This window comes from Aulostomus chinensis, chromosome 19, assembly GCF_037954235.1.
Source record: "Aulostomus chinensis isolate RoL2024-O1b breed Wild chromosome 19, RoL_Achi_v1.0, whole genome shotgun sequence".
NCBI lineage: Eukaryota > Metazoa > Chordata > Actinopteri > Syngnathiformes > Aulostomidae > Aulostomus > Aulostomus chinensis.
Genome location: NC_141338.1, coordinates 6,268,789 through 6,280,789, shown reverse-complemented (window position 1 = coordinate 6,280,789; position 12,001 = coordinate 6,268,789). Strand labels below are relative to the sequence as shown.

The 12,001-nt window shown below is 45.6% G+C and overlaps 5 protein-coding genes and 1 pseudogene across 5 annotated transcripts; 3 read left to right on the top strand and 3 right to left on the bottom strand.

Annotated features, from left to right (window-relative positions):
* Nucleotides 1–29: 29 nt before the first annotated feature.
* On the top strand, nucleotides 30–1,063 carry LOC147243798 (histone H3). The gene has a single exon (XM_086186851.1). The coding sequence runs from the start codon at nucleotides 248–250 to the stop codon at nucleotides 656–658; it is 411 nt and encodes a 136-aa protein (XP_086042977.1). The 5' UTR covers nucleotides 30–247; the 3' UTR covers nucleotides 659–1,063.
* Nucleotides 1,064–2,617: 1,554 nt separating this feature from the next.
* On the top strand, nucleotides 2,618–3,048 carry LOC147243797 (histone H2B 1/2-like). The gene has a single exon (XM_086186922.1). It carries the CDS (start codon nucleotides 2,624–2,626, stop codon nucleotides 2,996–2,998), a length of 375 nt encoding a protein of 124 aa, XP_086043048.1. The 5' UTR covers nucleotides 2,618–2,623; the 3' UTR covers nucleotides 2,999–3,048.
* Nucleotides 3,049–3,608: 560 nt separating this feature from the next.
* LOC147243796 (histone H4) lies at nucleotides 3,609–4,075 on the top strand. Its single transcript, XM_086187179.1, has one exon. The coding sequence runs from the start codon at nucleotides 3,717–3,719 to the stop codon at nucleotides 4,026–4,028; it is 312 nt and encodes a 103-aa protein (XP_086043305.1). The 5' UTR covers nucleotides 3,609–3,716; the 3' UTR covers nucleotides 4,029–4,075.
* Nucleotides 4,076–6,295: 2,220 nt separating this feature from the next.
* Nucleotides 6,296–6,758, bottom strand: LOC147243795 (histone H2A-like). Its single transcript, XM_086186857.1, has one exon. It carries the CDS (start codon nucleotides 6,725–6,727, stop codon nucleotides 6,344–6,346), a length of 384 nt encoding a protein of 127 aa, XP_086042983.1. The 5' UTR covers nucleotides 6,728–6,758; the 3' UTR covers nucleotides 6,296–6,343.
* A 399-nt stretch (nucleotides 6,759–7,157) lies between these two features.
* On the bottom strand, nucleotides 7,158–7,955 carry LOC147243794 (histone H3). Its single transcript, XM_086186852.1, has one exon. It carries the CDS (start codon nucleotides 7,783–7,785, stop codon nucleotides 7,375–7,377), a length of 411 nt encoding a protein of 136 aa, XP_086042978.1. The 5' UTR covers nucleotides 7,786–7,955; the 3' UTR covers nucleotides 7,158–7,374.
* A 139-nt stretch (nucleotides 7,956–8,094) lies between these two features.
* Nucleotides 8,095–8,926, bottom strand: LOC147243793 (histone H1 pseudogene; annotated as a pseudogene).
* Between the last annotated feature and the right edge of the window lie 3,075 nt (nucleotides 8,927–12,001).

Genomic DNA, 12,001 nt, shown 5'->3' with positions numbered 1-12,001 from the left:
GCAGCGCACCGGAGGGAGGCTGACTTCGAGTTTTGGCGGGAGGTTTGAAATGTCTCTCCTCCACTAGAAAGAGGAGTCTCAGGCGGCAACTTGCTGCTCTGGGTGGAGTTGAGCTCCAGAAGCAGCCACTGACCTATCAGGACCCTGAGTTCTGAAGGTACGTCACAATGACGTAACGGTTCCAAGCGCTTTAATACAGCGTCTCTGCACCACATCCGCGCTCCAACTTCATTGATTAAGTGAGAAAATGGCAAGAACCAAGCAGACAGCACGTAAATCAACTGGTGGCAAGGCTCCCAGGAAGCAGCTTGCAACCAAAGCCGCCCGTAAGAGCGCTCCGGCTACCGGCGGCGTCAAGAAGCCTCACCGTTATAGGCCCGGCACCGTAGCTCTGAGAGAGATCCGTCGCTACCAGAAGTCCACCGAGCTGCTGATCCGCAAGCTGCCCTTCCAGCGTCTGGTTCGTGAAATCGCCCAGGACTTCAAGACCGACCTGCGCTTCCAGAGCTCGGCTGTCATGGCCCTGCAGGAGGCTAGCGAGGCCTACCTGGTCGGCCTCTTCGAGGACACCAACCTGTGCGCCATCCACGCTAAGAGAGTCACCATCATGCCCAAAGACATCCAGCTGGCCCGCCGCATTCGCGGGGAGAGAGCTTAGACCGCCTGCTGCCTCAAACACAACGGCTCTTTTAAGAGCCACCAAAAATCTACTAAAGAAATATTTCTTATTTAATTTTATTATTTCTAGTAATAGGAACGCCCATTAAATGTATAATAAATGGGCATTACAGTACAATAGACTATTGAACCAAAAAGCTACTTTTTTTTTCATTTAAAGGATGTACTAAATCAATACTAGTACTTCATAAGATTCATGTTACAATCTCACTAAAATCCTGACCGGAGGGTTAGACGTAGAGGTCTCTGTGTCATGATGAGTATCTGTTCTTCAAGCACAATGAAATTTAAAAGAATTTTAAACCTGTGCGCCATCCACGCTAAGAGAGTCAAAAGACATCCAGCTGGCCCGCCGCATTCGCGGGGGAGAGAGCTTAGATCGCCTGCTGCCTCAACAAACTCAACGGCTCTTTTAAGAGCCACTAAACTCTACTTAAGTCTTCAGATCCCTACTGCGACTTTAATCCAACAATTTCACCGTTTGCTGTCAGTATTTTGTTAAATGTTGAAAGGATTTTCTTAGTTTGAAGTTATCAATTATGCTGGCAGCATGGATGGTCACATTAATAATAAATATACAATAAAAAACTGATATGGCAGCTTTTGATTAGGGTCATTGGGAAATTAATTCATTATTTTTTATAAATATATTCTGCCAAGGTATGTTAATTCCAGATGGCTTCCCCCTGGTATCTGGAAGGGGAAATTATTGCCTTTTTTGCCTACATTAAGTCCACTGGCCAGTAGATTATGTTGGAGAATGAATCTCACTCTTAAATGTTTTGTAATGACAGTGCTGAATGTAGATATCACCTGGAATATAGTAGCATTTTGCCAAATGGATTTCCAATAAACTTCCTGTTAATTCCATCCTGTCCATGTCCTAAACTACACAGTATAACTGGCTTTAAGGCAAAAGTCTTATTGTGAGAGGTCTGGGGTTTTGTGGGTTTAGTTTGGATTTGTGTTTTATGGTTTTGACAAAAGGATGGTCATACAATGACCCGATGCTCAACACCTTGATTTCTAGACAGAAACACCATTCAGGTGAATGTAACAGTCATTCTCAACTGCTATGACAAATTTTGTGAAACCTTCCTTCTTTTTTCAGTAAACACAAACCCCAATTTTCCAGTTACATTCACAAAACCTCCTGCAAAACCAAACTATTAAAAGTGCAAAACACCACTGAACAGTCATTAAACACGGCACATAAATTACCAGAACATAAAGCTGTACTTTACTGTCCACAATAGGAAATAACATCCTCTTTAGCCCATGTGTCATGAAATATATATTTGAATTGTTTCGATCTGTAGTGACAATTCAATAACCCGGGCTCCCTCAAATGGCTTCCATTTCTTCCCTCACATCGTTGGCTGTGAGTTCAATCAAATTTGATTGCTTGTTTAACAACTGTGTTTTAACTGCGTTTCACTTTTGTCTCCTTTGCTTACCATTTTTGTATCCCTGTGTGGGTGAGAATTTGGAAGGAATGGATGGTAATAAGCACTGGATTTATTTTATTGTTGAGTATTTGGGTAGCAACAAGGTATCAGTCTGATTTTGCAGTTCATGTGGTAAAGATCTGCAGCACTTCAACTACTCGCATTCAGAAGTTTGATCAGAGTGATGGTTTTATCCTCAAAAATACTAAAATCTTCATATGAAATGTCGACACCAGAATTCTTAGTTTCCATGGCGTTGATCTCGAAATGACCAGTCAAATCCAGTCACTTAAATTAACTCTGAAGAAATGATCCGTTATTGTCCTTTGTTTCACCCTGGCATCCACACGTGACCAAAGCCAGTTACCGTGGAAACTCACGTCTCGGCAGTGAGTAGCTCGACCAATCACAGGCTGGAGGCGACACAGCAGGTTTGCATGAAGCCTGTATAAGAACCGGCTTCCAACTCTACCTCCACCGCTCACTATCAGTGAATCATGCCTGAACCAGCGAAGTCAGCGCCCAAGAAGGGCTCCAAGAAAGCAGTTACTAAAACTGCAGGCAAGGGAGGCAAGAAGAAGAGAAAGACCAGGAAGGAGAGTTATGCCATCTACGTGTACAAGGTTTTGAAGCAAGTCCACCCAGACACCGGCATCTCTTCCAAGGCCATGAGCATCATGAATTCGTTCGTCAACGACATTTTCGAGCGCATCGCTGCTGAGGCGTCTCGCCTGGCTCACTACAACAAGCGCTCCACCATCACTTCCAGGGAGATCCAGACCGCCGTGCGTCTGCTGCTGCCTGGTGAGCTGGCCAAGCACGCCGTGTCTGAGGGCACCAAGGCTGTGACCAAGTACACCAGCTCCAAGTAATCGGCCTCTTTTGCCAGAAACCAACGGCTCTTTTAAGAGCCAACAACTTCATCTGGTGCATATGGTCCTCACTCTAAACAATATAGTAGTGGCGCTGCTCATAGTTTAAAATGTTACAAACCGGCTCTTGATCGAAAAAGCTGTGCAATAAACCATATGAGGAGTTTTGCCTTTCACCAACGTCGCATATTACAGCACTAGGCTTCACATCTCAGGCTTGGTTGATATGGAATCCATAAGACAGGTCGTTGCCTCCATTTCTGAAAGCTTACATGAATCACGACCTGCAACCCAAGGAGCAGTAAACCTTCACGCATATAAAATGAGTTCGACCTGATCCCATAAAACCACCAGTTGACGGATGAACTGTTGTCCACCTCAGAAAGTCCTAACGGACCTGTAGGCGGTGAAAAGGAGGAATAAATCGCTACCATACATCTAACTTCCGCTTAGATGTCATTTTCATTTATTTGTTCGCTCTATTCCTATATGTTTTATCTGACGCCTTCCCTTTTGACCGTTCAATTTTTGGTCAGAATCAGTTTGAAAGAAAACAAAGGGGCCATCTGTAATTGGCATAACTGCGGGGGAGGGGCTGATCGCTGACGTGTTAATTGACGTCACAAGTCCTCCAGGACGTCCGCAGAGCCTATATAGATACTGGTGGTGTTCTACGACTAATCTCTGACGGTTTAGACTATTCTTATAAACAAGCATCATGAGTGGAAGAGGCAAAGGAGGCAAGGGACTTGGTAAAGGGGGCGCTAAGCGTCATCGCAAAGTGCTCCGTGATAACATCCAGGGAATCACCAAGCCCGCCATCCGCCGTCTGGCTCGTCGTGGCGGTGTGAAGCGTATCTCTGGTCTGATCTACGAGGAGACACGCGGTGTGCTTAAGGTGTTTTTGGAGAACGTGATCCGCGATGCCGTCACCTACACCGAGCACGCCAAGAGGAAGACCGTGACCGCCATGGATGTGGTGTACGCTCTCAAGAGGCAGGGCCGCACCCTGTACGGCTTTGGAGGTTAAAGCAGACCCGTGGATTTATCACAACAACGGCTCTTTTAAGAGCCACCCACCAATTTAACCTGAAAAGAATTATCCTTTCGAAGCATCGTGTATGACTTATTGAGGTACAAGTACTCTGCACCAGTGAATAACAAAAGAATACCCAACATTTTCCTAATTCCCTAATCTGTAACTCTGGAGGTTCAGTCAATACCCAAACAGAGAGGTGGTGGAATACTGAACTGCAGCTGGTTTATTTGCTGTGTCATCTATCTACTGATGCAGATAAGAGTGTGATGACTACTTGGCTGCATTGATAGTCTGACCTTTAAAGTCACCAGAGAAACAGTCCTTATGCTGAATGTATGTATGAGCCATCCACACCTTCAGTGTGAAGAGTGAAACCCTGTTATATGTAACCAAGTTAAGCATCTATTTTCCCCGTAATCAAACTAAACCAGATTATGACCCAAGAAACTCAAACGTACTATAAACCCATCTATAATGTATTTTAAAAAGTCAGCCAGCACACAAGACTGTTTCAATCAATCAAAGATAAGACAATGATCAAGGTAGTGTGGCAAGTTCTATAAAAGTCCCTGAAGGCCTCATGGGCAATGATTTGGTACTTGATTAATTTGCGGTGCTCACGACCAGTGGGAGACAGTTACCAGTGAAACAGACCCTGTGCTTTATGTGTTCCTAACAGAGCAAAACTGGAGTACACATATTCTTCATCCCAAATTCTACCCTCAATGGAGAGAAACAGGATCAACAGTCTCAGCTGGGCCTTCCTAAAACACAGTCACTGGAAGCCTCACTCTCAATGTAATGGAGGACACCCGAACCTCAACAACTCCTGCTGAACCCCTACAGGAAGTGAAAGAACTCTTATGTTCATCAATGGTTGAGACCACACAAAGCTCAAAAGATCTGTTGTGTTGAGGTTGTAGGTTTATGAAGATTGCGTTTATTTTATGCATCGGATGAAGTTCCTTAGTGGCAACGTGTACTTCCTCAAGTGAAGCAGCTATGAACAGTTGATGTATACACTTACACACAGGCCCTACCAGGTTGTACCTGGTAATGGTACCAGGTTGATTGTTTCCAGAGCATTTCATGATATGATGAAAATGCATAAGTGCTTACCAGACATATTTATTCCAATGCGCTCATATTGTAGTGCCTGGCATTCCAGTATTAAAGAGTAAGGTTTGAAAAAAAAATGTTTTGGCTGTTTGCTTTTAGTGTAGTTGGCTTACTAAACCCCTCTGAAGAACTGATGTGTTGTGTCAAGAAATGGGTGTTGATACATCCACTAGTCTAATCAGGTACTCCTCCGTTTACACCAAGCAATGAAAGCAGGTTTATTAAAGTACTAACGTGACCACAAACAGGGACTTTGCACTGACAGATAAGGTTTAAAAAAGGAAGGGTTTCAGTTATGCGCATTGATAAATGGGTGTTAACGTTTATTGAAAGGTTATGGCGAGACGAAGTGGCCTACAGGAGGGAGGTGGCCAGTCTTGGTTGGTGTCATGGTGTCAGGACAGACTCACCCTCAGACAAGACAAAGGAGATGATTGTGGATATGAGAAAGGAGAGAAGACCTCGGCACCCACAGTTCATCCAGGAGCTTGAAGTGGAGAGGGTGGGCAGCCAACTTGGCATCCACATTAGCAAGGATCTCACCTGGACATTTAACTCTACACAGCTGGTGAAGAAGGGGCAACAGTGGCTGTACTTCCTGAGGAGACTGAGGAAATTTGGCATGTCGCCTAAGATGCTCAGCAACTTACAACAACAACTGAGAGCATCTTGACCAGCTGCATCAGTGTGGTATGACAGTATTACTGCTGTGGACTGCAAATGCCTGCAGGGAATGGTGAAGAGAGTGGTGAGATCACCAGGACTCCACAGCCCTCTGCAGAGTATAGCCCACCCCCAACAGTTTATTCACACTTCTACCTTCAGGCTGGAGGTACGGTAGTGTGACATGCAATACCTCAGAAACTCTTTCCATCTGCAATCAGACACAGTGGTTATAATGATGTACTTGACTCCTGCTAGGACATGCAATACTCATTTCCTCCCTTCTGTACATCATTGTTGTGTTTAGTTCTCCTTATCAGGCATTCTACATAAGTTAAAAAAAATTCCTGCATAAAAAAAAAATCCTCTTCCACTGTACAGGAAAACATGCTTCCTTTATGTGCATTGGACAAAATATATCTTACTTCCTTATGGTAACAAAACCATAGAGGATTTTACTCTATTATCAGTAAGTGGGTGGCTCTTAAAAGAGCCTTTGTAGTTTATCTAAGTAGATGTCAAATTTACTTCTTAGCGGGCTTCTCGGTCTTCTTGGGCAGAAGGACAGCCTGGATGTTGGGCAACACACCGCCCTGAGCGATGGTCACTCCGCCCAGCAGCTTGTTGAGCTCCTCGTCGTTGCGGACCGCCAGCTGCAGGTGGCGGGGGATGATTCTGGTCTTCTTGTTGTCACGGGCTGCGTTTCCAGCCAGCTCCAGGATCTCAGCTGTCAGATACTCCAGCACTGCCGCCAGGTAGACGGGGGCACCGGCACCCACACGCTCAGCATAGTTGCCCTTCCTCAGCAGCCTGTGGACACGACCGACTGGGAACTGAAGCCCGGCACGGGATGAACGGGTCTTAGCCTTTGCTCTGGCTTTACCTCCGGTTTTGCCTCTTCCACTCATAGCTGAAATTGCTCACTGAAACAGGATTCAATAGACAATGAACCAGTAATAACCGTTTGCTCGGAGCTGTTCTATATATTTCCAAGACCCCACCCCCACCTGCTCACCCATTGGTCAGTTCTATCCCGACGGCGATCGTCCAATGAAACACAACCTCGAGTTGTTTGGCCATTGATGACGGAGCTTCAGTTTCGCGCCTTATGTGATCCTCTTGTGAATCTCTTAAAACTATAGAACATGTCATGTGTTCGACATAGAAAACAGCAACAATGACACAGGAGGCCAGGAGTCGAGACAACAGCAACGTGACGTTACCCATGCATGATTTCATTTAATAATTAATAAGCAATTAAATAATTGAAAGATCATTTTAAAATTTATACACCGCCTACATCTTAGGTAGGTGAACTACTAAAACAATGTTGTATGATTAATGCCTATAATTAAAATGTGGTTTTCCATCCTACAAGGCTTGTCTGACTTGTCACTTCGTCCGAGACAAACATTTAATATAGTTAATGTGTAACTTTGCGATAACTGTTATTGGTACACTATCTCAGATTGCACAATATCTGAATATGATTTCTTTAGTAGAAAGGTCGGTGGCTCTTAAAAGAGCCGTTGTGTATGTTGGAACGGCAGGCAGTCTAAGCTCTCTCCCCGCGAATGCGGCGGGCCAGCTGGATGTCTTTGGGCATGATGGTGACTCTCTTAGCGTGGATGGCGCACAGGTTGGTGTCCTCGAAGAGACCGACCAGGTAGGCCTCGCTGGCCTCCTGCAGGGCCATGACAGCCGAGCTCTGGAAGCGCAGGTCGGTCTTGAAGTCCTGGGCGATCTCACGAACCAGACGCTGGAAAGGCAGCTTGCGGATCAGCAGCTCGGTAGATTTCTGATAGCGACGGATCTCTCTCAGAGCTACGGTACCGGGCCTATAACGGTGAGGCTTCTTGACGCCGCCGGTAGCCGGAGCGCTCTTACGGGCGGCTTTGGTGGCCAGCTGCTTTCTGGGGGCTTTGCCTCCGGTGGATTTACGTGCTGTCTGCTTAGTTCTTGCCATGATTCCTCCTCACTTTACAAGGGGGCAGTAGTGTGTGCGGGTAAGACACGCGTGTCTTAAAGTGTTGCAGTAGTTTCGTCACAGTGACGTTGCTGCTCACCCCAGGCTCCTGGTTGGTGGAGCTTATCACCGCCAGGAAATGCGAGCCATTCATCGATGGAAGGGGCGGGTCTCTGTCTTGTTGGTCAGGAAAATGTGAGGCGTTCATAGACCATTTTTTCCCCGTCTCACTGAGAACCGACGTGACGCATATAATGGTGGTGATGTTTCATCTACACAAATTTTCATGTTTCCAATGCCCTTCTTCACATGAACCACTCCCACGCTGTAGTATAATGCGGGTTACAATTCAACACAACATTTAAATATACATAAGTTAATTAACATTTTCTGTATATTACAGTGGTTAATAGCCCTTGAGAACTGTGGGTGGCTCTTAAAAGAGCCTTTGATTCAGTTGGTTGATGAGTTACAGCTCACTTCTTCTTGGGTGCTGCCTTCTTCGCCTTGGGCTTGGCGACCTTCTTAGCGGGGGCTTTCTTGGCAGCAGGGGCCTTCTTGGTTACCTTCTTTGGGCTCTTAGTGGCCTTCTTGGGACTCTTCGCTGTTTTCTTCGCCGCTGCGGGTTTTGCCGCCTTCTTTGGAGACTTCTTCGCTGCTGCCTTCTTTGCGGCCGGTTTAGCCTTCTTGGCTGCTGCCTTAGGTTTCTTGGCGGCAGCAGGTTTCTTTGCAGCGGCGGGTTTCTTAACTTTAGCCGGTGCTTTCTTAGCAGGCTTCTTCGGTTTAGGTTCAGATTTCTTGCTCAATTTGAAGGAGCCAGAGGCCCCAGTGCCTTTGACTTGGACAAGAGTTCCTTTAGCCACCAAACTTTTAACAGCCGCCTTGACACGGTTCTTATTCTTCTCCACATCGTAGCCTCCTGCAGCCAGTGCTTTCTTCAAAGCCGCCAGCGACACGCCGCTGCGCTCCTTGGACGCGGCGACCGTTTTGACGATAAGCTCACTGACGCTGGGTCCTGGTCTCTTCGCCCTGGGAGCCTTCTTCTTAGCTGCTTTGACAGGAGCGGCGGCGGCCGGTGCGGCGGGAGCTACTTCTGCCATCTTCTCTTTATTACGATGTATACGTCACTCTGTCTGTCGATAATCAGACTGGACTGTCAACTGACCCGAGCAGGAGGCTGCACTTAAACACACCATGAGAGCCGTGGAGACTCAACCACGCCGCCGGCTCCTCGAGCTCTGTGGGTGTGGTGCCACTTGTGTTTTCTCTCCAGTGATAAAAGGGTGAAAAATCACTTTGGGGTGAATGTTGGAGGCTGTTATTAAAGGAGGTGATAGCGGACTTATGTCGCTTTGTATCGAGGTAATGTAGAGCTCTCCTGCTCTCTGTATTTTGTTTGTGGGGTCTCCGAACTTCACTTTTTCACCTACATTACAAGCGATGCTCGAAGTCTGTCCTCGCTCATTTCTCTCTTAAAATACTTAAAAACACCTCTCAACCCCCCTAAAAGAATTTTTCTAGCTCAAGCACATCTTTGTTGAGGGACTCGATGTGCAAACCAGAATCTGCGGTTTATGAGTTTGGAATGAAAACACGTTTTTGCGTTGGCAGCAAACACAGCGATGCTGACTGCAGCTGCTGATGCAGTTCAGACAGACTTGAACCACAGCTGCTCGCTGTGGATGTCAGCGTGTCCTTCGTTACTTGGAGGATTAATCTTAATATCACTAAACTAAATTATTCCTCATTCCTGTCAGTAAAATGTTTATCTCACTTTCTTTGAATGTGAACAAATAACACACCAGCACTGTGACATCATAAAAATGTGCCATGTAGATGAGAAGTAAATGTACTGCTTGTAATGGTTTTGTACATTTCTGTACAATTCTGAATCTAAATACAATCCCAACCCACCCTTTATCAAAAATTTTGTGTGGCACATAGAACTATTAGGGAGCAACGTTCACTTCACTTTCTTCAGGAAAGATTGAAATTTGGTTATGACAGCCCGGCAGTTACAGTACACATGTACATACATAAATAAGCTGCACTTATTTATAATGTGGCAGTGGTGATAGTTGATATAATCGTGTTGAATGAGGGCTCTTTAGTTTGTGAAATACATGATTCACTTCAGTCTGCTGATCACTTGCATCCTGGCTAACTCAGTTTCTTGTCCGGAGCCTTTGTGCTTCACTGCTCCACAGATCCTGGATGCTGCTGGAGGAGGCTACAAACTGAAAGAGGCTCAATCTGCCACCCGTAGCACCACCTGCTCACATCCCCGTCTATTTATCAGTCTCTCCTCTTTCTCTCTCTCTTTATCTCTATCACTTTCTTTCCTTCTGCATATCTGTTTTCCTCCATTTTCTGTCTTTGTCCCTGCTCCACTCTCCAGCTCTCTTTCCCACTGGTGAAAGCAGAAGGCCATCCCCACTGAGCCCGGATCAGCTCGATGTTCCTACGTCTTAGAAGGAAGGTTTTCTTCGCTGCTGTTGCTGGATGTGTTTGCTCATGGAGAATTGCTGGGTGTAAATCCCTAGGAGTGTGATACTAGAACTGATTTACTTGTAAAGTGTCATGAGATAACCTTTGCTGTGATTTGGTGCCATAGGAATAAAATTGACTTGACTTGACTGGACCATCTGAATGTGTATCCATCCATCGTCATCTTCCGCTTATTCCTACACATTAAGGGTCGCGGGGGGGCTGGAGCCTATCCCAGCGTGAACGGGTGAGAGGCGGGGTTCACCCTGGACAGGTCGCCAGTCCATCGCAGGGCCGACATAGAGAGACGAACAACCATTCACACTCACATTCATACCTACGGTCAATTTAGAGTATCAATCAGCCTAGTCCCCAATTGCATGTTTTTGGACTGTAGGAGGAAGCCAGAGTACCTGGAGAGAACCCACGCAGACACTGGGAGAACATGCAAACTCCACACAGAAAGATCCCGTGCCCGAGCCGGGACTCGAACCCGGAACCTTCTTGCTGTGAGGCCACAGTGCTGACCACTGCACCACCGTGCAGCCCCTGAATGTGTATATAACACATAAAATGTACAATATTGTTACAAAAGTATGTCCTTGATATTATAACAATTTTGAAGAATTGTAACTTATCGAAAGAAAAATACTTGGATATTAAATTTGTTTGAACTTTGAGATTTTTTAAAAATGTTTAATGTAATGTATGTAAAGGTAGATTCTAAGTGCATGAAATGGTTAAAAAAAAAGACTATTCAAACAAATGCAGTGCATTCATGTAACTTTTGATATATTTTTGTAATTAATGCTTTTTGTACAGTGGGTGGTGCAAAGGAACAAAAAAGAAATCATATATCTAGAGAAGAAGAAAAGCACCACCCCCGACTTCTATTACGTCCTCAGCCTAGGAGCCGGTACCTGCGTGTGTTGCAGTAAGAGACATAATTAAAGCTGCAAGCAGCGTTGTTAGGGCCTGAGTCCCCGCGCAGCCTACGGCCGCGTCCTTGACACCGGCCCGAATCCAACGTTGGAATCAGCAAATCCCTAGCCTATAAAGATTTTTGAAGGGCACAGTTGGGAGAGTAATGTGTGAAAGTTTGGAAGCCCTGGCATTTACGGTTTAGGAGGAGATAGATTTTGTTCGGGAAGTAAAAAAAGTCAAGATTTTGACAGTTTTGTCCAATTTGTGGACATTCTGTTGTAGATAGGTCAGGGGTCAGAGTGTATGAATTGTTCGTCTTGATGAGACGAGTCCAACGGTGTTGGTCCCATGTTTGTGGGACTTTTGTTTGAGGAGTTACAGCGCTGGAAATTAAAAAAAATATTTTTTTTTTGTGTGGCTCCCTAGGTGGCGCTATAGACTTTTTTGGTGTTTTTCTTTTTGATTAGTGAATGTTGACACAGACCGAACGATTGTGCCGAATTTCAGCGAATTTCATGCATGTTCAGGGGGTCAAATTAGATGAAGCGCGTTATGTGCATTATGCGCATATAGCGCACACTCATTGAGAGCAAGAACAGTATAATACCAGGTTTTGAATGGGTGTGTATGTGAAAACTGGCTCCGGGCCGTCTGACCCAGTTGCCTCATGGGTGTTGGGGGGCCTGGGACACTGTTTAGTGTGTGTTTTTAGTGTTTTTAGTGCTGCTAATGTGTTGCTCTGCCTTCGAAACATAATAGGGTCTTCGCCAGGTACTGGCTCAGGCCCTAATTACTTAATTGCCAA